Below are 27333 nucleotides of genomic sequence, written 5' to 3'. Positions count from 1 at the left end.
TGTTAGTTATTTTTGGGCGTCCATGTGGACCCAACTCTTATTATTCATGTATTAGGACCCCTTTTTGGAGTTAGAGTCCTAATAAGGTTGACTTCTTATTTTCTCTATAAATAGATAAGATGTGGAACGTGAATAATAAGAATAATAGATAACAGAAAATAAGATTCTTTCAAAAAGAAACTTCTTTTCTCTAAGTTGCAAGTTTCTGAGTTTTTATCAAGAGGACCCTAGACAACGACAACTCTGGTAGCATCGACGTGACAGTTTTTGGACTTCTGATCTTCGGCGATCAACTCAACGTGACACTACTCAAGGTTCGGATCTTCACTTCAACAAGAAGGTACGCTTCCTATAATTCCTTACATTGGTATCAGAGCCAAATTTCATTTCGTGCTCTGTTGTGTTGTTCAGATAAAAACCTAAATCGATTTTATTAGATCGAACAAAGCCTTAAGAGTTCAACTATCAAAAAAAATTTTAATCAATTTTTGAGGACATTTATTTAATCCCTAAATCGATTTTGAACCAGAAATTTAGGGGTTTTTTCGTTGAACCCTCGTCGGACACTTAGACCCTATTAGTTTTTCTATTACTATTGCTTCTTGTTGAAGTTCAATAAAAAATCGAGAAGGGGAAGAAGGAGGTAAAATCTGAAAAATAAAATAAAATAAATAAATAAATTAGAAGAAGAGATCTGAAGTGACTTACTCCATCTATGTATCCGATAAAAGCTTAGGCGTGGCCATGGCTGCTAGTTCACCGTCAAAGCTTTCCTCCGTTAGGGATTTGGACGACTATGGCTTCATCTTGGGAGAGAGGAAGTGACAGTGAGGCTAAAGATCTCTTAACCCATTTTTTCTCGTTGAACCTCTCCGTGGACTTGCAGTTTGGATGCCATGGACAATCCCTTGATTGTTTTGATAGCTTGGGGCTATTGAAGATGGACTTCATCTTCGTTTTAAGCTCTTTCAAACTCTTTTTCTTTTGTTTTGCATATACCTTCACAGAGAAGATAATAGCTTAAGAGAAGGTTTTAATAGAACCTTTATCTTCTCAAGAATAGCTAATAAGATTAATTTTGATGTATGTTTAGTACTTCATAGTTTGATTTTTATTTATTTATAAAGCTGATGTTTATTGTTAGAAAATTGATGTATGTTTAACATTGATTTTTTTTTAATATATATATTTTTTTACTTGTTAAAATATTGAACTAAAATTTATTTATTAATAAATATTAGAAGTTGTTTAATTAAATGACATTGGTTGTAGTAGTTTTATAATATACAACTGTGGTTGTATAACTATGCAACATTGAGTTCAACAAAACTCTAGAATTGTTGAGATAATGCATTGAATTCGAATTTTTAATATACAACAACAAGTTTTATAATAAATTGCATTGAGTTCAACATAACTCTATATTTGTTGATATGATGGATTGAAATGGGTTTTTTAATATACGACAGTAGGTTGTATAGTTAAATAACATCGATTATAAATATAGCTCACCAATTTTATACTGATTATTATGAGGTGTAGCCTTGGAGAAATTTTTAATTCTAAAATCGTTTTAATGAACATCAACCTTCAATGAATTGTATGAGATGTATTTTAAAATAGATAAAATTGCTTGTTAATAATATAGTACATGCCATGCAAATATGTATTGTTTGATTTATGTATATATTGATAATTAATTGTTTGATTATAGCTGTTAGTATAACATGATGTCAACAATAATTTTTGTGATCAAATTTAAATATTTATTATTTTTATTATGATTAAGAGTAGTAATCTTTGGGGTTCCTCTTTAAAATTTGCGCGTCATGGATTAAGCAATTAAGATCAAAATTATAATCAAAAGAAATGATTGATAACTTTGACAATCGTCAATATTTAGTTTTTCAATCTGATGTCATAACATTTTGATTTTGATTGGCTGATCTGAGGGATTGAGGAAATTTTTTGTGTGGCATAATTGATAGATATAACAAAAATTATATTTTTTTAAATTTAATTTGTGTACATTTTTCATTTTTTATATAGTATTTTACAGTAACATCTAAAAACGTAGTAGCGGATTTAAATAAGGGAGAGAAATTGAATGGTAATAATTATGATATTTGGCACTGTAAGATTCAGTATCTCTTAGATTAGTAAGGGGTCCTTGATACTTTAACTATAGTTATGGACAGACTAGAAGAAGGGACTTTTGCACAATATTGTTGTAACATGAATACATATCTAAATTGGTAGAAACAAGATCGGTACGCTTGCTTTACTATACTGAGTAGCATGCACAATGATCTTATTGGTGAATTCGAAGGTTATCAAACAATCAAAGATATGTGGGATGCTTTGAAACTGTCATTTGCGGGTACTTCAGTAACCAAATTGCGTGTATTGACACTGAAATTTGATTCATACAAGAAGGCTCCCAAGGATATCGTGGTCGAACATCTTAGGAAAATGTTTCAAATAAATCATGATCTGAAAGCTACTGGAAATGTTCTGACAGATGAGCAGCAAATTCTTACTGTTTTAAGATCTTTAACTAATTCATGAGAGCAGATGAAAGTCAATATGACGCCGAATGAGAGTATTACCAATTTCTCTCAACTGTCGCGACATCTTGAATTAGAAGCTGAAGGTCAGTCTGTAAGGACTAATAGTGTTGCTTTCATTGCTGAATCTGGTAAGCACAAGAACTTCAAATCCATCTGCAAGCTAATGAAAATAACTCAGACTAATGAAATTCCACCTAAGAAGAACCCAAATTTCAAAAGTCATAGAGGAAAAAGTGGTGGAAAGAAAGACAAATCTAAAATTGCAAGCCACAATTGTAAGAAATTGGGACACTTCGCTCGTGAATGCACTGAGCCGAAGAAGGTAAAAACCAACTCTAAAACCCTTTTTCATTATTTTATTTGCACAGAGGTGCTTGCTGTTGATTCTTGTGATCTTGATTGGATTGTAGATTTCAAAGCAACCAAACATATAACAAGGGATAGAGCAGGGTTTGTAGAGTTTCGTCGAGTCCAGCATAGTAGCATGAAGATTTTCATAGGAAACAATTTTAGTGAAGACGTAGTGGGAGTAGGAACATACTAAGTACAGATGTGTACAGGACGCACATTGTTACTCTATGATGTTCTTTATGCACTAGGAATTCGATGTAGTTTACTTTCAATTACATCGCTATTAGATTTAGGTTTTGAATTCTATTTTTCGTTAAAAACAGTTAGCATTTATTTGGATTTAGTTGTTTATGGATACACTTTTAATTCAAATGATTTATTTAAATTAGATATTAATTTCAATAAATTAAACCCTAATGCTTATTCGATTTCCAATGATGTTATTTTTTATTATATGAAATGGCATACCAGTTTAGGCCATATTGAGCAAGATAGGATGAAAAGACTAGTGAAGGATGGATTATTAGATTCACTTTCAAAAGTCGATCTTCCGATCTGTGAACATTGTCTAGCCGGAAAGTCGACTAGGAAACCATTTGGAAAGGCGGTACGTGCATCAATTTCCTTAGAATTAGTCCATTCTGACATCTATGGACCACTTAATGTAAGGGCACGCCATGGAACATCCTATTTCATCACATTTATTGATGATTATTCGCGGCTTGGATATGTTTATTTGATTTCACATAAATTTGAAGCATCAAATTGCTTTAAAAAATTTATGTTGGAAGTTGAAAATCAGTTGGAGAGGAAAATTAAGACTCTAAGAATAGGTTAAGGACGTGAATATGTATCAAAGACTATGAAGAGGCTCTGTAAAGAAAAAGGTATCCATAAGCAATTAATAATTCCTTCTATTTTGCAATAAAATGGCTTAGCAAAAAGAAGGAATATAACTCTTTTAAACATGGTGAGATCGATGATGGCGCAAGCAAACATTCCTATTTCTTTCTGGGGAGATGCACTTTTAACTACAACCTACATCCTCAATAGGGTACCTTTTAAATCTGTTACATCCACCCCTTATGAGTTATGGATAGGTAGAAAACCTTATCTGGGTCATCTACGTCCATGGGGATCATTTGGTTTTGTTCATATCCCTTCCCATCAGGTTGTAAAGTTAGACATGAGGCTAAAAAATGCATGTTTATAAGATATTCTGAGCATTCTAAGGGTTTTGTATTTATTTATGAACGTTTCAATGGTGAAAGAGTAGAGATTGAGTCGCGAGATGTGGATTTCATTGAGAATGATTTCCCAAGCATAAAGAAAACTCAAACATCACATGAGTTCTAGGAGTTGATGGAACTAACACTGAAATCAAAGGAGAAACCTCCACCTATTCTCGACGAGGTGGGATAACTAAATCTTCTGATGATCCAATGATTGTCGAGGATAGTAGAAGTATAGCAATCAATAAGAGTGTACCACTAGATATTACTGATGATGATCTTGAGTTACGTAGGAGTAAACATGGAACAATATCCCATTGTCGATTTGAGATTGAAGGGGAATCATTCATGTTTGCTCGACTTGATGATGATGAACCTAGGAATTACTGGGAAGTATTGTCATCATCTGCTTTAAAAGAATGGATGACTGCTATGCAAGATGAAATTAGTTCTATGATGAAGAACCAGGTTTGGGAACTTGTTGATCCTCTGCTTAAACGCAAGACTGTTGGAAACAAATGGATTCTAAAAGTCAAACGAAAGATCGATGGAACTATTGATAAGTATAAAGCTCGTCTAGTTGCGAAAGGATATACCCAAATAGAGAGTATTGACTATGATAAAACTTTCTCACCAGTAATAAGACTGATGTCCGTTCTCCTCATTTTAGCCATTATCACACATTTAGAATTAAAAAATTTCCAGATGGATGTTAAGACAACATTTCTCAATGGAGATTTGTATGAGGAGATCTATATGGATCAACTTGTAGGCTTCAAAATAGAAGGACATGAACGCAAAGTTTGCAAGCTTAAAAAGTCTATCTATGGTTTGAAGCAATCATCCAGGCAATGGTACTTTCATTTTCATCAAGCCATTACTACAAATGGGTTTATGATGATGGAAGATGACCATTGTGTGTATGCTAAATGGAGTGGAAAAAGTTTTTTAGTCTTGTCCCTGTATGTTGATGACATTTTGCTGGCTGGAAATGATATGGAGTTGATTGTCGCCATTCAGAAGTGATTATCCTCAAATTTTGAAATGAAGGATATGGGTGAAGTAAATTTTGTACTTGGAATTAAGATCACTCGTGATCGTTCTAAGAGACTTTTTTGTTTGTTTCAGGAGACTTACATTAATAAAGTGCTTAAGCGTTTTTGTATGCAAAATTGTAAACCCATAGACACTCCAGTCCAGAAGAGACATTTTTTAAATCTTTATTTTTACCCTATGACGGACGCAGAGAAGGAAAAGATGGTACAAGTACCCTACGCAAATGCAATTGGGAGTCTGATGTATGCTATGATGTGTACTCGATCGAATATTTGCTTTGTAATAGGATTGGTCAGTCGTTATCAAAGTAATTTAAGAACTGTTCATTGGAAGGTACTAAAAAGAATTTTTCAATACTTGCATGGGACTACAGATTATTCACTTTGTTACCAGGGAGCAAATTTACAATTACAGGGCTATAATGATGAGGATTGGACTAGTGATCCAGATGAGCGTAGATCCACATCAGGTTATGCATTCTTGCTTGGAGGTAGTGTTGTTTCTTATTCTAGATATCGTGTTCATTGATTAGCTAGTAAATCCTATAATTTTTACTAGGGAAGGTTCAAAACAACAAGCTACCTATTCTGATGTAATATCTTTCTTATTTGTACTCTATATGTTTTGTTTTATCGTCATTCAAGTTATTGCCATATTTATTCATGTGGGGGATCATTGGAAAAGTCTGCATAATTTTTTAGGTTTTTGTGACCAAGTGGGTATTTTTGAGCTATGATATAAGTGGGTTTTACAGTTTATTTGAAGCGAAATCACTTGAAAACTTATTCTTCTCTTTGAAGAGAATAATTTTATTTATTAAGTTGTCAAAACTCTATTTTTGGTGCTTGAGAAATCGGCTCCAAACAACCCTTACTAGCCATGGTTTGTTAATATGTGATTTGTGAAACTATTGAGTTTGTTAGTGAAAGTCCTTAATCCCACATCGGATAGGAGTAAAAAATTTGTATAGTTCTTATATAGAACTTCTCATATCACTTAAGTGAATATGAAAAAGAGACTTGAGTAAGCCCATGCACGCCCAAGGGGCTCATGTGCTCAAGATGGATTTAAACAATTAGTTAAAAAATCCTTAATGCATGTGCGTGCATTGGGTGTAAATTAAGACAATTTAATTTCATGTGGGTGTGCGCGACGGGCCCTTTTGTTGATTTAAGTGTTAGGCTTGGGCTTGAGCTTAACTTGCATTCTAAATTTTTCATCTACATTTCTTGAGTACAAACTTAGTGTTTGGTTCGCTAAACGTGTACATTGAAGTATTGCCTTTGCATGTGTGACCGTTGTATCCTGAGAGACAATTATTCATTGATCCGTGGGAATAAAATTGTCTTAAGGACATTGTCTTAAATACAAGTCTCGATCAATCTTTATTTTATTTGATTCTCGGGTTGATGAGTGTCTCGAAACACTCAATTATACGCATATTTTTCAGACATTTATCTTGAATTTTGTCCCTATTTCTCCATATTAAAGTAATAATCATGATAAGCCTCAAAATACCATGTTGTATGTTAATTAGGCTTAATTATACATAAATAAATTCATTTACTAGATAAATTTAATTACGTGTGTTTCTTGTGTAGAAAATCAACATTTTGGAATCAAAATCTCAAGGCAAAAATATTTAGGCCCACTTTGAAATGCCCTAATCCTTAACTCATGTTCTCATCTTTTGTCTTTTTGTGCAAAACAAAAGTGGAGGCTACTTTTAGACTCTTCTACACATTTTTCTCTATAATCAGAGGTTCAATCTCTAGAGAAAGGGGCCACTCTTGGTTCTCTTATCCAAGACTCCTTTAATCTAAAGCTCTTAGCCTATTCTCTTATTTTTTGTATTTTTATCTTCTAGTTATTTTTTTTTGGCTAAATAGTCTTGTAAGAAGTAGAAGAAGAAGAATTTATAAGTTACTTCATGAAATAAAGAAAAGTTCTTTAATCTTTTATCTTCCCTCTCTTGCAATGACATTAGGGTAACCTCCCCTCCATTGGAGAGTGGAAAAGCCTAGAGCAAGTTCTTGTAATTTCATGTCTTTCTTTTATTTAAAATGCTCATGAGTTGTCTTTAAGATTTCTTCAACATTTTATTCTTAATATAGATACTTTATGGTTAGATTAGATGAAGATAAAGTATGCTTAAAATAGTTAATTGGTAGTAGAAAGTTCAAGAAATTCTACTTTGTTTTTATTCCCTCATTTTTTTCATTTGTTAAACTTTTCGATCTAAGGAGCTAACACCAAGCCCTTACGATTGAGTTATAAAAAGGGTACAGACTAGAAATTGCTCATCAACATGTTCTAGGTAGATCTACCTCTAATGGTGCTTTAATTTAATAAGTTTACTTGCTTTTAACTTCATTTAATTTAGTTCATTTTCTAGCAACTTTAAATCTTCTTATAAGTTAAAAAATACAAAGAAAAATAGTTTTAATTCCTTTTGGTTAATTCAAATTTTATTTTCTTAACTTAACTCTACTCCCCTTTTCTCTTAGGTTCAATTCCCTACTTGTCCCACAAGTAAGGTAAAAGTAAGATTAATATTAACTCCGGAGGAAAGAACAATGATAGTCCCATCAGAATTTTGGCGCCGTTGTTGGAGAAAAATCAAGGTTGTAGTGGTAAGTTTTGATTTCAAATTTATTTCTTTAATTTTTATTTTATTTTATTTTTTCTTTTGATTTCTTTCTATAAGTTCAAGTATTCTTGAGGGTTTAAGAGAGAAGAATGAAGAAAAGAAATTGAAAAAAAAGTCATTCCGGTATTCTTTTTCACCCTAGACAGCAGAACTTAAACTGACTGTAACTTTCTGCTCTGATCTCTCATTAACTACTATAGTATATCGATTTGGGGTAGAACAAAATTTTCTATAAAATGTGAGAAAGTCAACAAAATTTTGATAAGTCATATTCTGTTTTTGAGTCCGTTTACTATCATTTCTACTAACATTTATGTTTTGCTTCTTGTAGGTGAGCATTTTTTTTCTTCTTTTCTTTCAATTTCTTTTAATCTTTAGTTAGATTTATTTATTTGTTTAAAACTTCTTGTATCAGATTCCTTATAATTTTTTTTTTAATTATCCAAGAAGGTTTGGATTGTAATAGACTAAGGAAGGACAACGGGTGGACAATACCGTCACGGCTCCTTAGGTTTGCACACCAAAATTGAAATTGGTGGCCTAAGTTGACTCAAACCATCTTTACCCCGTCTAGCATGGGAGGTAATCTCGAAATACCCACGCCTCTCTATACTAGCGGGTTACTACTTGCCTTTGTGTGTTATTTTTCTAATTTGTATACTTATGGAATAGTTAATTAAATAGTAAAGAGCACCCTTCTCCTTGGGATGGCATGATAAAATAAGGATTGGAAGTCATTACCAATTCCTTACTCTAATTAGGATAATCAACTCACTAGTCATCCAATTAAATTAAATAAAATCAATTAGACTTGACTATAGGGCCCATGAGTTCAATATGAGAAATTTTGCTTCAAGTTGTGTCAATTGCGCTTGTTGATCATCTTTTGTATCTAGTAAGATCTTACCCTTTGAAGGGATAGACTCAGTCTATTCAAGAAAAGAAGGTGATTTAAGAGTGCCATTGCTTGTGCATTGTACGCCACCTTTGATCTAGAGATCCGAATGATTCAAAATTGACTTCATAGAATTAAGTTGAAAGGCTAGTTGCGCTATTTCTACCCAGTTAAGATCTGTCTAGTTTTATGCAACATATCTAGGTCCAGTATTTTCTTTTCATGATTGTTTGATTGATTGTGTGATTTGCATGCTTGATAGACGTTCACAGAACAACATGTTAGAACCATTTGATCTTGAGATCGAACGTACCATTAGTAGGATACGCAAGACACCATCAGTAGTTATGATGGACGATCGACAACGAACTCTCAATGAGCTCTTCTATAATGTTCAAAAAAAAATATTGACCAAGTCAACTAAGATTGACTAGGTCAACCATTGTTGACTCAAGTCAAGTCAACTATTGTTAACTCAAGTCAAGTCAATTCTAGTTAAACAACTTTGACTAAGTCAAATTGACTAAAGTCTTTTTAGAAAATTCTAAAAGAATTAGAATTTTTGTAATATCTAGATATTTTTTTTGAAAATATCAAATATGATATTAGCTGATTTTTTGTTTGTTGTTTCACTTTTTACACAAAGAAGGAAGATAAAAGTAGGAAGAAAAATGAAGAAAAAAAAAAGAAGGAAGAGAAAGAAAAGAAAGAAAAATAAAAAAAGAGTAGGCCCTTACAACTCTTTATGATAGTTTTAGTAAAATTTAAAAAAAAATATTACTGATTTTATAGTTGTAAAATAGAATTTGTTTTATTTTTAAAACAATTCTGATTTTGTAATTTTAAAACTAAAGTTATTTTGTAAATTTTTCAACAACATGCACATACTTTATACATATTTATATTATTTTTTTATGAGTTTAAAGTATGCTAGTAGTTGTTGTTTTGTTTAAAAAGAATTATTACATGCTTGTAGTTGGTTTATAAATATTTTATACATATTTATATATGTTAAAAATAAAATACAACAACTATGAAAGTTGCTGTTTTTGTATAAAATTTGACACAACATATATGCTAAATAGAAGGATAAAAAATTATTGTTTTACACGTACATTATACATGTTTTATACGTATTTATACGTGTTAAATATAAAATACAGCAACTATGAAAGTTGCTATCTTTATATAATATTTTATTATGTATAATTAGATTGAATGCTCAAAACATTTGTTACTTTATACATATTTTATACGTACTTTATATGTATTTTATACGTATTTTGTACTTATCAAAAAAAAATACAGCAACTATATAAGTTGCTGTTTTTATACACAAAATATATATTTTATTTATATTTTATACATAGGCATGATTTTGAATAAGTTAAACTAGTAGACAATTTACTTTAATCGTTTTGGTGATTGATTTCCAAGAAATATTTCTAATTAAAAAGTTGAGTAAGAAAAGTAATTTATTGAAATAAAATATGAGAACGAGTTCTCAATTGATTGTTGTGTTTTTAAAATACTCAGTTAGTGAGATGCTTCGACGTATGCCGTATAAGACACGAAAGAGAGAAAAGATGAGGTGATGCTTTAGTAATAGACTATGTAAGATACGAATGAGAGAAATGGTTCAACTAAGGGTCATGTAAGACACAAAAGAAAGAAAAAGAAAAGTGGGATGAGACTGTACATTTAAGAGTGGACTGGGTATTTAAAATACGTGTATGTTTTACTTTCAATATGCTTTGAAAAGAAAATAAATACTTATATGTAGTATTTTAGTGATTTATTAAAGAGATTGTGAAAACCTATAAAGAATAGCATGTTTTGACATTTCCGAAATGATGTGTTGTTTTAGGATAACAGTTGCGTTTTTTGAGTTCTTATGTATTATGGAATGCATAAGAACACAACATCACAACAGGAATCTGGGAATTTCTTTTCTATCTTTAATAGAGAACAAGATGTAGATAGTTGTATGATTGATAGAGAATATCGAGGATCACATGCAAGCCAGATTGGCATAGATGAAAATTGCTAGTTAATGATCATTAATAGTCTTGAGTAGTCAAGAAAGAATGACCTACTTGATTTGGCCCGTTTCTTAAGACGTTGGTCAACGGCCAACCTTAGTCGAAAAACAGTTACCCAAATTGTGGTAGAAGCTGACCATAGAATTAGGAACTAACGGTGGGATTCCCCACTGGTGAAGTATTGGAGTAATCGTATTTTAACTTAAATGTTCACATCAGTCGTGACCCTCAACTCTCTATTATAATACTCTATTATTGATGTTATATTATGAATAATTATTTATTCAGATTTTTAATTAAGTTTCAATTTCCTACTAGATTTCATGATATTGGTGTTCAATTATTTTCAATTATATGTTAAATATAAAATATGCATGATTTATGAATTCTTAGAATGTTTAAACTGCATATAGGATGCTATTATTTAGAATTGTAAGATTCCCCTACTAGGTAACTCCTCTGTTACTCACCCCTACGACATCACAAATTTCAGGTACACCTGGTTTAGGTGATCCTTCCGAGGAGGCTCAGTACCATAGCCTTATAGATGATCAGTCCAAGCTTGTAGGAGTGGAGCATGGGTACTACTAGTAATGAAGTCTTAACTAGAGCTAGGTTTAAGTCTTTAGCTGTCAGTTTTTTTTTTTTATGTAATTATGAACACCGTATTATATCATTACTGTTTTATGTTTATATGTCAAGTGTTCTGATATTTGAGGATATGTATCTGTTCTGTTGAGCAATGATCAGGTATGACATATAGTTATATTATTTTTTATTTACGTTTATGTATTGATTATCATGATATGGGTTTTATATCATTCCTCGGGATCAACTTGGGAATCATAGGCATTCGGGTTGAGTTTTTGGTGCGTGACATCTTCGCTCCAGCTTCCGCATCTCCTCCTACATGCATTGTGTTACCATTAAACAATGCACCTCAGTTTGAAATTAGGGCTGCAACCATCAATATGCTCCCTAAGTTCTACGATTTAGAGTGTGAACAACATTACACCCACCTCAATCAATTCTTGACTATATGTCAAACTTTTAGAAATCAGAATCTAGATGAGGAGAGTATCAAGCTTAATCTATTCCCGTTATCCCTGGAAGACCACGTAACTGCATAGTTGAATTCCCTAACACCCAATTCCATAGCCACCTGGGATGTTCTATCCAAAAAATTTATGGTCAAATTCTATCCCGTGATCAAAACTGAGAAAATGAAGGACTCCATTAGAAATTTTAGAGTCTATCCTGATGATGAATTTTTCCAAACTTGGGAAAAATTCAATGATGTATTGGTCAGGTGCCCATACCATGGCATTGACAAAGCACAGTTGGTACAAAGTTTTTATAGAGGATTAGCAATGAATCAACGTACCTTAGTCGAGTCAATGCATAAGGGTCAGTTCCTGAACCAGATTCCCAACCAAGCGTACGAGAGTACTTAAAATTAGAGCACTAACCAGGAAGAGTTTGATAAAAACAATCCAGTTAGGAAGATAGGCATGTATGAGATGAAGGCAGACCTTGATCTCAAAAATGTCATATCTAGTCTAGTGAGTGGGATGAACAATCTCATGAAGAAGTTAGATGCCTTTACCATCTCAACATCCAAACCTCACCTAGATCCTCATAAAGTGTCGCAAGTGACTATTGAACCAAGTTTTTTGTGCGTCATATGTGAAGGCAATGACCATTTGGTTGAGTGTTGCCCCAATTTGCCTCAAATCAAAGTTGAACAAGCAAATGCTATTAATGGCTATAGTGCTTTTAGGAAGCCAACTCCAAACTCTTTTAACCAAACGTATCACCTAGATAATAGGTTTCATCCTAATTTCTCGTACAGATAGAACGAACTTATTTAATATAGTGGTCCGTTAGGTTACAATAGGAATTTTCCTAGGCAATCTGGTTATTCCACAAACCAAGCTATTGTTCCTCAAGTCCCTTATCAATCCCAACAATCTACAGATTGTAGAGCCATCATACCAGATCCCATGATCAATTACCATCAGCCTGCCCAACAACAGTCGTCCTTAGAATCTATGATTGCCGAGTTGATGAGGCAATAACAACAATTCATCCAAACTCAACAGCAAACCCATCAAAATAAAACTCAGATTAATCAGGTCACTGCGTAATCCATAACTAAGATGGAAGTTCAGTTGGGGTAGTTAACTCTCTCCTTAAGTGAGAGAGTGAAAGGTCAATTTCCTAGTCAAACTATCCCTAACCCTAGATGTCAACCTTTGATTCAAAATGGATCGAAAGGTCAATACGAAGTAGGACGCCATTCTGGAGCTCCACAAAACTCAATCCAGGCTATCCACACCTTGCATTACGGAAAGAAGGTAGACAATAAGGTCCAACCTATTAACAAGAGAAAAAAAGTCCTAAAGAAGGACAAAGTTCAAAAAGAAGTCATAGAGTCTCCAAAAGAAAATGAGAAAGATTTGAAAAATTCTTCCATCATTTTGCCAATTCCAAAAACTCCATTTCCCCATCGCCTTAGAGATTCTAAAAAAGGTAAGCAATTTGAGGGTGTCTTAGAAGTCTTACAAACTATGCATATTAATATCCTATTCCTAAATGTCATTAAGTAGATACCTTCTTATGTGAAATTCCTAAAGGATTTGACCACAGCTAAAAGGAAAACATCGTTTCCTCAAGAAGCCATCATGGCAGCCCAAGTTTCGTTGCTCATCCAACAAACGATTGCATCAAAATTTAAGGATCCTAGATGTTCGATAATTTCCATTCACATTGAAAATCAAGTGATCAAAAAATGTCTCTTAGACTTAGGGGCCGGTGTGAACCTTTTACTATATTCTGTTTATAAATAATTAGGTTTGGGGGTTTTGAAACCCACCGATATCACGTTGAGTCTAGCCGATAAGTCCATAAAAATTCTAAAGGGTAGTTAAGGACATGATAGTTAAAGTCAAAGATTTATATTTTCCTGTTGACTTTGTTGTCTTAGACACAGAGCCAGCCATCAATTTGAACAGTCATATTCCTATCATCTTATGACGTCCATTCTTAGCCACGTCTAACGCAGTCATTTATTGTAGAAACGAGATTATTACTTTAGAATTTCGGGATATGAAAATGAAACTGAATGTTTTTCACAATTTTCAAGGAATTGATGTAGATGATGGTATGGAGGAAGTGAACATGATAGATACAATAGTCAATCAAACATATCAAGAGTTAGGGTATTCTGATCCCCTAACGAAATGTTTGGCTCACTTTGGCCTTGACCTGGATGTGGAAGAGTTTTTAAGCAAAGTCAATACTTTGCTTGAATCCGTTCCACTCTTAGATTTTGTGCGGTGGCACGCAAAAGCTGAAAGTTTTCTTATGCGCACATCCAATCTTATTCCTTCCCATGTCAAGCCTTCAAAATTAGAACTCAAGTTACTTCCAGAGACCTTGAGATATACATTTCTTGGCAAGAATCAAAACTTACCTGTGATCATTTCCCCTTACCTTTCATTAATCAAATGTTAGAGTGTCTAACAAGACATTTTTACTATTCTTTCTTAGATGATTATTCCGGGTACAACCAGATACCCGTTGCTCCAGTCAATCAATAGAAAAAACCTTTCACTTGCCCTTTGGGAATTTTCACGTATCGTTGCATACCTTTTGGATTGTGCAATGCACCCATTACTTTTCAGCAGTGCATGATGAGTATATTTTTTGACATGCTAGAAAAATATCTCAAAGTGTTCATGAAATATTTTTTAATTTTTGGACCAAGTTTTGAGGAATGTCTCCATCACTTGACTTTGGTCCTTGTACGTTACAAAGAAATCAATCTAGTCTTTAATTAGGAAAAATACCATTTCATGGTAGCATCGAGGATTGTGCGAAGGCACATTGTATCTGCTAAGGGGATTGAGGTAGATAAGGAGAAGGTAGGTCTAATCGAAAAATTACCACCTTCGAAAACGGTCAAAAAAATTAGGTCATTTCTAAGTCATGCGGGTTTCTATCGTAGATTCATTAAAGATTTCGAGAAAATCTCGTAGCCTTTATGTGAGCTATTGGGAAAGGATATTCCTTTCGACTTTTCAAAGTCATGTCTCTCTGCATTCAATAAGCTCAAGTTCGAGTTAATCTCGGTACCCATTATTCAACCTCCAAACTGAAGCATTCCATTCGAAGTTATGTGCCACGCTTCAGATTATGCAATAGGTGCTGTTTTGGGTCAACAAATCGAAAAACAACCTCATGTTATCTAATATGCTAGTAAAACCTTTAATGATCCTCAGCTTAACTACTCTACAACAGAGAAGGAAATGCTAGCAGTGGCCTATGCCATTGAAAAATTCCGTCCCTACCTCATAGAATCTAAAGTCGTGATCTACACAGATCACACAGCATTGAAGTACCTTTTATCAAAGAAATATGTTAAAGCTATGCTAATCTGTTGGATTTTACTTTTACAAGAGTTTGATCTCGAGATCTGAGATAAAAAGGGGGTAGATAATGTCGTAGCTGATCACTTGTCTAGGATAGTTAATAAGCCATCCAAGGAGTCCTTATCCATCTCTGAATCCTTTCTCGATGAACAATTTATGCAAATCTCTCAAGGCAATGCTCCATAGTATGCGGACATTGTCAACTACCTAGTTACAGGTCAATTCCCAGTCGAAATAAATAGCCTAAAAAAACTCCGTCTTCTGTCGAAAACAAAATGACATTTCTGGGATGAGCCATACTTATTTAAGTATTGTCCTGATCAAATCATTAGACGTTGTATTCCAAAATGACATTTCTGGGATGAGCAAGTCAATATCCTAGATTTTACCATAATCATGCCTACGGAGGGTACTTCAATGGTAAGAAGACCGTTATGAAAATCTTACAATGCGGTTTTTTTTGCCTAGTAATTTTTGTGATGCCCACGAGTTTAGCAAATTTTGTGATAGATGTTAGAGATTAGAAAAAATCTCCAAGAGAAACAAAATGCCTCAAAATCCTATCCTGATTATCAAAATTTTTAACGTGTGGGGTATAGATTTCATAGGACCCTTTCCTATCTCTCAGGGTTACAAATACATCCTAGTTACCGTTGACTACATGTCAAAATGGGTCGAAGCTTTGGCATATTGAACTAACGATCAGAAGGTTGTGATAAAATTCATCAAGGAGACGATATTTTCAAGATTCGATACTCCACGAGCTATCATAAATGATGGTGACTTGTATTTTTGCAACAAGATCTTTGTTGCGTTGATAAAGAAATATCTCATAACGCATAAAGTTGTCACACCTTACCACTCACAAACTAGTGGGCAAGTGGAGATTTCTAATAGGAAAATAAAGACTATCTTGAAAAAAACAGTCAATCCTTCACGGAAAAATTGGTCTTTGAGATTGAGTGATTTACTCTAGGCCTATAAGATCGCATTCAAGACACCCAAAGGGATGTCTTCTTATCGGTTAATTTTTTGTAAGGCCTGTCATCTCCCTTTAGAACTCGAGTATTGTGCATATTGGCGATCAAGTGCCTCAACTTTGATTTTGATAAAGTGGGTGAGAAGCGAAAGTTACAACTAGACGAGTTAGAAGAAATTAGAAATGACTCATATGATTGTGCCAAAAGGTACAAAGAGCGTACCAAATTCTTTCACGATAGGCACATTCCTAATCAAAAAGTTTTATTGTATGATAACAGATTCTACCTTTTTTCAGGAAAACTGAAGTCTCGATGGACTGGCCCATATATTATCCAAATAGTTTACCCTTATGGTATTGTTGAAGTCCTTAATCCTAAGAACGGATCCACTTTCAAAGTGAATGGCCACGTCTCAAACCTTTTCTTGAGTATGTTCTGTAGGAGTAAGTTCTTCTCCTCAATGATCTTGTCTATCAAAATTAACTAAGTTTTCGTTTAGCTAAGACATTAAACTTAGCACTTCTGGGAAATTACCCATGTGCTTCAGGGGACATTATGTTAAATATCAACAGGACTGTAGGGTCTTTCTCATGTGCTATCTAGCCCACTTCATTTCATTTTGTTAATTTTACCTTTGCATGTATATATTGAAATATTGAGGATAATATAATGTTTAAGTTTGGGGGTGTATGGGTCAGATTTTCACTTGGATTTCCATTTATTATTTTCTTCTTTTATTCCAAAAAAATATTTGAAAAATATTTGGTTGGAGACTTTGTTGTATTTTACTCAAAATCTTAGCTTGTATCTTTAAACACTTAGTTACAAATATTTAATCAGTCTTTCATTGGAAGCTATGATCTGGAGTCCCCATTTGTGTTTCTCTTAGGCAAAAGTTAAAATAAAGTTATCTTTTGGTTTATACTCACTTCTAATAAGATTACCAAGAGTCCAGATTGTATTAAGAGAGCTTGTTATCTTCTTTCTTCCTAGAGTTTAAGAAAAAACTGGGTTTGATGAACTTTGACTTCCTTATTCAATTAGTTGGTTGATTAGAAGAAAAATAGAACTGGGTTGTATACACCTTGTACAACAATCATTGAATTAGACTGGGTACATTGAAAATGACTACCTACTTTTCTTAGAAAAAGAGTGAAGAAGTACTAGAAAAAAAAAGTTATTTAAAAAAAAAAATCAAAGATCCAAAAATTTATGTAAAGTTTCAGTAGGGTGAAAACCATCAAGTATAAAAATGTTACTATATTGGAATATCACAAATAAAACCCCTTAGAGGTATTAAAGTAATGTCCATACTTCTCACTACCTAGACAAAATGTTAAGCTTAGAATTAAACCCTAAGTTATTCCAACTATTCCTGAGTAATTAGAAGGTTGAAACTCATTCTAGGAAATCGAATCTCTTAAATTTCTGAGTTAGAACCACTATCGCTTAAAGGTCAATTTAAGTTTAAGTTTTGTGGTAGAGAAATAGGGGTTGAGACTCTATACCAACAATATTTTCAATTGATTGACAAAATAAAAAAAGACTTACGTTTTTCAATATAAGTTTTGATTTTGACTATTTTTACTTCACTCACGACTCAAACTCATCCACTAGGGGTAACCTAGCGGTTTAAGGGCTTGCTGCATTCGCTAAATGCAGTCGAGGTACTTGCAAAAGTGGCAATTTTATTTTCTAGGGACTAGAAAAAGGTAAGTTTGGGGGTGTGATGAGTGTCTCAAAACATTCAATTATACGCACATTTTTCGGACATTTATCTTGATTTTTGTCCCTATTTCTCCGTATTAAGGTAATAATTATGATAAGCCTTAAAACAACATGTTGCATGTTAATTAGGCTTAGTTATACATAAATAAATTCATTTATTAGATAAATCTAATTACGTATGTTTCTTGTCCAGAAAATCAACATTTTAGAATCAAAATCTCAAGGTAAAAGCATTTGGGCCCACTTTGGAATGTCCTAATCCTTAACTCATGTTTTCCTCTTTTATCTTTTTGTGCAAATAAAAATTGAGGCTACTTTTAGACTCTTCTACACACATTTTTCTTTATAAATAGATCCTTAATCTCAAGGGAAAGGGGTCCCTCTTGGTTCTCTTATTCAAGACTACTTTAATCTAAGTCTCTTAGCCTATTTTCTTATTTTTTGTATTTTTATCTTCTAGTTACTTTCTCTTGACTAAATAGTCTTGTAAGAAGTAGAAGAAGAAGAATTTATAAGTTTCTCCATGAAAAGAAGAAAAGTTCTTTTATCTCTTATCTTCCCTCTTATACAATGACATTAGGCTAAGCTCCCCTCTATTGGAGAATGGAAAAGCCTAGAGTAAGTTCTTGTGTTTTTTCTAATTTCATGCCTTTCTTTTATCTAAAATGCTCATGAGTTGTCTTTAAGATTTCTTGTACCTTTTATTCTTAATATAGATACTTTATGCTTAGATTGAATCAAGATAAAATATGCTTAAAATAGATAATTGGTAGTAGGAAGTTTAAGGAATTCTACTTTGTTTTTATTCACTCATTTGCTTTCATTTGCTTAGCTTTTTTATCTAAGGGGCTAACACCATGCCCTTACGATTGAGTTATAAAAAGGCTAGAGACTAGAAATTGCTTATCAACATGTTCTAGGTAGATCCATCTCTAATGGTGCTTTAATTTCATAAGTTTACTTGCTTTTAACTTCATTTACTTTAGTTTATTTTCTAGCAACTTTAAATCTTCTTATAAGTTCAAAAATACAAAGAAAAATAGTTTTAATTCCTTTTGATTAATTCGAATTTTATTCTCTTAGTTTAACTCTACTCCCCTTTTCTCTTAGGTTCGATCCCCTACTTGCCCCACAAGTAAGGTAAAAATAAGATTAATATTAACTCTGATGGGAAGAACAACGATAGTCCCATCAGAGGTATGTACTGAATAACATTTCAAAGATTTTAGGATGTTGAATATATATTAATTGGACCTACACGTGCAATGGGCGTGCATACTGTATGGTTATATCAATGTGGTACATGATTAAATGTCTTAATAAAGTACAACATCATGAAAATTGCAGAAAATCCATGAAATGCCAAAACCTTGTTGAAAATTATGATAAATATGGTAATTTTCTAATTTTATAAAAATTAAGAAATGTATAACTAATAACAAAAATAACAATAATTTTATGATCGATTAGCCCTATTTAATTAAAATTTGCAATACTATTGGAGTTATGAGGAGAACTGTGATAATGAGCAATTGGAGTCAAAGAGTTGGGTTTGAAATCCAAGTTTTACTTGATCTTCCCTTCTCGATTGTGCCTTTCCGCATTTAATTTGTTCTACCCACGACAGAAAGTATAAACAAAATGTTATTGTTCTGAGTTACTATTTCGATGCATTGAAAAATAGGTATCTTAGGCCTTATCACAACAATTTGAGGTCAAAAATATGGAAACTAACTTCAAACTTTTGAAAATATTGTTGCACAAGCAACATATAACTTTCCATAAGTCAAATGCAAGTAGAGAAACCATGACAAATATCAAATCTAGACAAAAGTATCTAGTAGTACTTGTGGTTTCAACTAATCACATGATAAGAATACTGCATTGCTTGATAAAGATAACCCACAAGCATGGTAGAAATTGACATTGGATGCACATGTCATCAAGCTAGCCAATAAGATGAAACCTATGTCAATAGGCCTCCCAATTTCAGTAGCATCTACATACCTATGTATCTATTACTCGAGTTAATAAAGAGCACAAGTACCTTTCTTGCCATATACAAAAGGGCAGATATCATACTAAACTATTAAACATGGGAAATAATTAGATATTCAGTGTCATCCTCCACCAGTAAACAACCACACCACCACAATGACATCCTCAGAAGCACTAAAGTACCTAACTCACACCCCATCAAATTAAAGATACAACCAAAAAACACTACAACATTTTTGATCTATAGCAGTGAATTTTTTTGCTGCTACAGGGTACCTTTTCCGTTGGTAAAAGCTATTACGGTGAGTAAGCAACGGAACTGAGATCCGAGGTTATTGCCTTGATCGCTAAATGTAGCAGCAGATTTCTTGTTCCATTGTTGTAGGTAATACCTTTAGCAGCACATATTAATATCTACTACAATAGGTTATGTTTTAACAAATAGAATATAATACATATAGTGGTAGATACTATTATTCGCTGCAATAGGTCATTTTAAAAAAAAAATTAGAATATAATAAATATAATGGCTGATACTATTGTCTCCTGCAATAGGTCATTTAAAAAAAAATATATAAATACATATAGTGGCAAATAATATTATCTACTGCTACATGTTTTTTTATATAAAAAAATTATTATATATTCTTCAGAAATAATATATAGAGGCGGAATTTGTATCTGCTGCTATAAATTTTGTTTCCTATATATATACCTGTGTCCTCCAACTTGCATACATTGAAAACTCTAAAATAAATAATAAAATAGAGTTGCTATTGCCACAATAACTTTTACTAATCCCATACCAATTGATAAGTAAATCACCAAAGAGCTACACAGAGTTGGTATGACAAGCTTTATGTTCTTTTTTACACTATTCAATAACTTCTGGGCTACAAGTCTTCTTCAATGTTTTCGCATCATCCTGCACAAGGAATGACACAATTCTCAATTGAGCCTCATATCAAAAATTCCAATTACAGTCAAGATTGGAAATATTACGAATCACACAAAGAAATTGCAACTTACAAGAGAACAAACATTTACTACATTAACTTACTTTAAGGTATGCATCAAGCGTTTACCATCATCATCAATCATTAATCATCAAAACCTTAAACCAAAATAAGAGATCCTATTGTACATTTGTGTGCATTTTGAACACAATATGAGGATTTTATTACTTTAACTTATTAGTACAGATGATCGACATACATGGCATCATCAATAGTCTTCTTGGTCACATCCTATTAATTTTTTTTATATAAGTCACATTCTAGTAATTTAATATATTGTATTTGGCAATTAAGCTTATATTTTTTATTCCAAGCCCCAATAAAGGAGAGTTACATCAAGTTGGCAGCCAATCCACAATCTTAAAATAAACTTTAGTACTTCATATGACAAACAGAAGAAATAACTTGTTATAGTATTCCATGAAGCATCAAATTCCAAGTAACAAAGTTCTACTCAAAAGGTGACAGCTTGCTAAGATGGTTAAAGTCTTTGAGTGTTGTACCACGACCTAAGTTCAAAACCCGTCTTCACCTACTAATTGCTATCTACTAACCCATTGGCTTATTTGGAGCCATCTAGGTTCTTGATGAGTGAAGAATTTAATAATTCTAGTCGTGGGAATCAATCATGAAGTTGATTCCATATATTCAGATAAATCTATTTGAAAGCAAATTGATGCCTAAGCAAAGACCAATCAAAAATTAGGAAATGACTACCAAACACACATACTTTGGAATGAGTCTCCACACAACCTAGACCCACAGTATCGATAAAAACATGTTCTCTTTTCAAAACCAGTTGTGAAATATAGCAAACTTGCAAATAAAAAAGTTCGATAAAACCCCAGATTTATGTTGTTTAATATAAACTAGCATCAAACCATAACCAAGTTCTCAATGTATCTCCACCCACTAATTAATGAGTGAAAATCAGAAGTTGACATACATATTAATATCAAAATTCTACTCTTCAAAGGTTGAGAATGCCAACCATTACCCAAGAACATTTACCCAATTTAATAGAGATATCATCATTTCCCTTTTTCTTTGAAAGTTGTTGCATAGATTCAAAGTCCTTACCTAAATCGATTTTCCTCTCCTCAGTCTTCTCTTCAAGAGTCATTTCCTATTTCAACATGATTTAGTTATCTTGGAAACAGGCCTAATATGTGATAAATGGAAAAAAGCGTATAAGGAATGAACATGTTTGAACTTAGCACAATGAAATTGAAATTCCTATAAAGGGATACACAATAACTCTTCATGTCCATGATTGCTAAAGAATTGAGTTTGAATGAAATCCTCAACGCAACAAACCATCATAAAGAACAAGTTACACATATATGATTTCGATGTAGAATATGGTACTTTATACTTGAAATGTATAAATATAAATAAATTAAAAAAGAATGTGGTATTAGATAGTGTCATGCATGTATATGAACCCACGTGAACCAACAAAATACATGGCCTTGAAAATAACTGAATCAAGGAACATGACTCATTCAAGAGATGAATTAATTGGCTCATTGGATGGTTTGAATTGATGCATTTCTAAAATACTTGGAAAGCAATCAATGACATCAACAACTTACTCAGAGCTTGTGTAACAGACAGTCTTTTTCTGTGGTCCTTGTTCAGAAGTCATTTTACGATATCTCTGGCTTCTGGGGATATTGCGAGCTAAGGTGAATCATCAAAGTTAGGATCAACTCTTAGCACAGAGCGAAAAATTCCTAATTCTGTTCGGGCCTAGAAAGGTCTGGTTCCACATAATAGGATACATGCTATAGCACCAATACTCCATATATCTGCTTCAAGACTATATGATCTATGGAGGACTTTAGGCGCGACATAGTAGGCACTGCCAACAATGCCATTGAGCCTTTCCTCTACATGAAAACATAAGATAAAAAATGTTTATAGGTTAAACTAACATCTTTATTCAAGAGTCAAAGACTATATGGACAAAAAGGAATAGTAGTTTCCATGGTAACAAGTTAATTCTGCATAGAATGCTGAAACTAAAAAGCAATATTCTTCATGAATTTTCTGACCAAGAGTTGATAATACGACATGGACAATTACCCTATACCCCAACAAGAATACACTAAAAAACACTCAAAAGGTGCTGCTAGGTTGGATGTAGTGCTCCCATTTTATGAAAAATTACATAGAAATGCACCCTAGTAATATATTGAAGAGACGTGGAAATGGGTCACGCCATATGGGATTTGCTAAACCACATTTGCATTGCTAATTATAAGAACATGATGTTATTGAAATATGGTCCAACCACCTATTTGTTTGATATTTTATTTCTAGTTGTTAGGGAAAGAAAATTGATGAAAAATCTCATAGAATTTTTGTCCTCAAACCACCCTGAAGCATCAGATTATGTTTTTTGGTAAGGGTGAAATCCTTACTAACTTAGCAAGGTGGTCAGACTTGAGCAATATTTCGAAATTAATTCAATAATTAAAATCAATATTTTGGCATAATTGAAAATCAATTTACCTTTTATCAAAGAGCAAAACTAATTATTAGTTTCTCCCAACCATTGACCCCAGATATTGCAGCACTCCTAGTGCTGAACTGATAGCCCATTCAAGTATTTGGAAGATAGCAAGGTTGGTGTATTTGTATCTTACTGCAATCAACACCCCTCTCCCACAAGCCCAATTAAGAGCCTCCAATAGAATTTCGTTTGGGGTCTACTCATCATCTATGCACCATTGTTCAAATTGCCCATCTACTAACATCAAAATTAGAGAAAACTGAGATTAGACTTCAATGAGTTGGGGAAGGTGTTCTTGTTGCATGGGTTAGAGCTATAAAGATTTTGGCATTTAAAAACATCAAAAACCAATTTAAATTAATCACTAAGAAGAAATTAATCACTACAGTTGTTCTGCAAATATTATTTTACCTGATTTGTGTGATTGAGAAACTCTCTGTAAGTTTATCAAATTCTCATTATTTATTAAAAAAAAAAGTTAAGTGAAAATCTTAGATTTAAGTTTAGACCAAGTAAGTTAATTCCATTCAAGAATCCATCAAAGTCCTTGTAGGATGATACAACACACCTATTTTACTATCCTTATTCTATCTTTTATTGAGATGACTCTGTAAACCTTCCAAGTAACACCCTGAGTTGAAGTTCCATGCAATTATGTGTTGCTCTAGCAATTACATTCTGAACTCTAAAGTACGAAATCAAAAAACTAAAAAGTAGAAAGATGGACAAATCAATGTCACCTAGGTTTTGGAGGTTTAGATGCTTATGAGTAACAACATTCACTCAACAAATATAGAACCAGTATGCGAAATCCTCTTTTTAAGATGAAAAATCCTCAATGTGGATATTCTCTATGTTTTAGAAAATTAATGTAGAACCCACAGACCCTAGAAACTATTGACCTTTTCCATCAATGAAATTTTTTCGTAGATATGGTGAGATTGAGGTAAGTGCTTCCTTTTTTATGTAATTTTTTAATTATTGCCACCTGGAAAGCTAATACTTGAGAGCACATTATTCTTGGGTTCATGTTCTTTTGATTGATCAATTTGAGAATTTTAAGGGTGATTTGTTTTGCATTGTTTTCTAGTTTCTTTCCATGTATTCATCTTTGTTTCAGGTAGGAATTCTCAAATTTTGTCCTTTTGGTAGTGCGCACACACACACACATAGTGCATAAGAACTTCATTTCGTGTCAGTTTTGATTATCTAAACGTGTGTATGTAAATCTAGGAAAATAATTATAAGTAACACAGTATCAAGTAAGAATCCATGAAAATTTATGTTAGTTGAATTGGAAATACACCTTATATAATGTTAAATCTAACAAACCAAGAAAGATCATAAATGATCGTTGTTGCAATATTGAAAGGTCTCACTTACTTCAATTTCCCCCTAGTAATGGTTACAAAAGAAAAATAGAAAGAAAGAAGTACATATGACAATGTTACACACCTCAGGAATCAAACACACATCAATCTACCTATTAGAAAGTAATGTACGCATGGCAATAAAACCACTACTTCTTCCCATTAATTTTACCATGCCATTGCCATGATATGCACTATGTACCTGAATAAACAAATAAAATTCATTGAACATGTGTTGAGTCAAATAAAAAATTCAACCATATTACATGGAAAAATAGATCACAATTTCTTGGTGAACATCATTAGGTAAATGATGTACACTTTCTTGCGATAAAATTCACATGTATGTGCATGATAGAAAATGTCTGGATAAGTTAATTTTTGGTGATGCTGGTGAAGAGATACCTTCTCAAAAGATCAGCTATTGAAAGGTCTCTATGTATCTCATAAGCATGTGTCATCTTAGTGTATCTAATTTGGTGTCATCTTCATTGATCTCATATATGTGCATGATAGAAGGAAATGCAACCAAATTTATACCTACACATAAGACATTCCTCACAATAATGATAGAGACCTCTTTCACTTGGATATCGTCAATGGCAACAATCATTTTCTCAACATAGTCTAGATTCGGGAACCTAACGATATTACTTTCTGTCTAGTAAAAAATTGTATAGGGGAAGAACATTTTAGCGTAGTCCCCATGCCCTCTTTAACCATCTCCTTATAACTCAGTTGTGTGTTCATATTAAACTAGCAGGCGGAATACATGTAGAAAAAAATTACAAATATACGCTAGAACCTAAAAAATTACAAACATTTAGGCATAAAAAGAAAATTTAATAACACCATGGCAATATGCTCACAACAAAATTATCTTATAAATCATCTAACTTATACACAAGTACAAGATTACTGCACAAATTACAGATCCACATATTCAAGAGACAAGTTGCAATTCAAAATATATTTTAATGTTATACACTTGACTTGAGCAAGAATAGTGCAATGTAAGCAAAATAGTCTTATATCCACAACATGGTGTAATATTGTAATCCCAATGGTTTCTCTTGCTGAAGATCTGCCACCACCATACATTTCCATTTATAAACCATGTTTACAAGCCCAAGAAATTTAATTTGTAGGTTTAACAAAACTAAACTGCCAGTAACATAAATATTGGTATTCTAGTTTAATTTATAGGAACTGAGATCACCTGCACCGATCTAACACCATACTTAAAGTCATAAGTTGCATTTGCATGAGAAGGCCTATGAGCTATAACCGTTTCTTCATAATCCTGAAAAAGTTCAATAACACAAGATTTCTTTAGAGAGCTATCTCCACAACATCTATACCAAGACTAATTAAATAAAGGTTGGTTTATGCAGTAGCAATAGCAAGGGGAGAAAACAGGGGAACATTAATACCAATAGCATTATCAAAGAACTGTTCCAACAAAAAAAAAAGATGGCTAAGGATAACATAAGGAAATTTAACCACTAAAAGAATATAAAGAACTACAAAATATTTCTAATCGGTACTCGAATTGTAGTTCTAGCTACTATTTCCACTTGAGGAACTTTCACCCCATCGACTTCCTAAAAATATAAGTAACTTCATCAAAAACCTAGCCATTGAAGTTAGCACATTAACACACCCATTCCTTAGTTGAAAAAGAAAATAAAAGAAGAGAGACGTACCTTTGGGTTTGGAATAGTCTCCATCTTAAGTTCATTAGCTTTTGCAAGCCTTTTAATGGCCTTCAAGTTCACCCATCTACACAACAGAGGTATTAGTATATTATCTAAGCATATATACAATTTTAGGACGATAGCACATTTGTATTTTTTTCACATACAAGTTGTCGTATTGAAAATCTTGAACTTTTCAATGGACTTAAATTCATTGACCTGAATGAACACAAGTCAAACACCAAATTTCCATCATTCATGACCAACTAATGTTTTCAAGAAGTAACACGAGAATAAGTTTTTTTGAATCGTAGCTTACATGTTCATCAGGAACCTAAGCAATTTCAAAGAGTTGTAGTCCATAATTTCAAGGAGCTAGGTAATTAATAAAAAAGAAAACTTGTAATTTTCCATCAATAAATCATCAAATTTTTATCTAAAGTGATTCAAACAGTTTGGGTTAGGATTATACAAATCATAAGTAATAGGATTAGTAACAGTGCTCAACTTCATTTGTCTCTTACATATGTGGTAGCCAGAGTAATTGATGAGAAGACATTATAGTCATCAAAGGAAAAAAGAAAAGAAAATAAAGAAAGTCAGAAATAGTAATTAGTAAAAGAGGTGACCCATTCTAGAGGCATTTGGACCTATTCCAAATGGTGTTCCAGGTCCACGACTAGTTGTAAGCTCTCCTAATACTTGAACTCGATTTGACAATCCAAAATGTTGGAAGCTTGTCCGCGAGAACGGGATGACAAGTTGTCTTGTAGGAACAAATTATACAAAATAAACTC

The 27333-nt window shown here is 32.9% G+C and overlaps 1 protein-coding gene across 1 annotated transcript; it reads left to right on the top strand.

The window, feature by feature from the left end:
* The first annotated feature begins 5386 nt into the window (after positions 1-5386).
* On the top strand, positions 5387-5737 carry LOC147396339 (secreted RxLR effector protein 161-like). Its single transcript, XM_086450095.1, has 2 exons — positions 5387-5500; positions 5603-5737. Exons 1-2 carry the CDS (start codon positions 5387-5389, stop codon positions 5735-5737), a joined length of 249 nt encoding a protein of 82 aa, XP_086306221.1.
* Positions 5738-27333: the final 21596 nt, after the last annotated feature.

This window comes from Akebia trifoliata, chromosome 8 (genome assembly GCF_017979445.1).
Source record: "Akebia trifoliata isolate Shusen 1 chromosome 8, ASM1797944v1, whole genome shotgun sequence".
NCBI classification, from domain to species: Eukaryota; Viridiplantae; Streptophyta; class Magnoliopsida; order Ranunculales; family Lardizabalaceae; genus Akebia; species Akebia trifoliata.
The sequence above is the reverse complement of the archived record's forward strand: the minus strand, read 5'-3'. Positions and strand labels throughout refer to the sequence as shown.

Coding starts and splice junctions, on each gene's coding strand:
- LOC147396339 (XM_086450095.1), top strand. CDS start 5,387: ATGACGGACGCAGAGAAGGAAAAGATGGTACAAGTACCCTACGCAAAT. Junction 5,501..5,602: donor TTTGCTTTGTAATAGGATTG/GTCAGTCGTTAT, acceptor CTTTGTTACCAG/GGAGCAAATTTACAATTACA.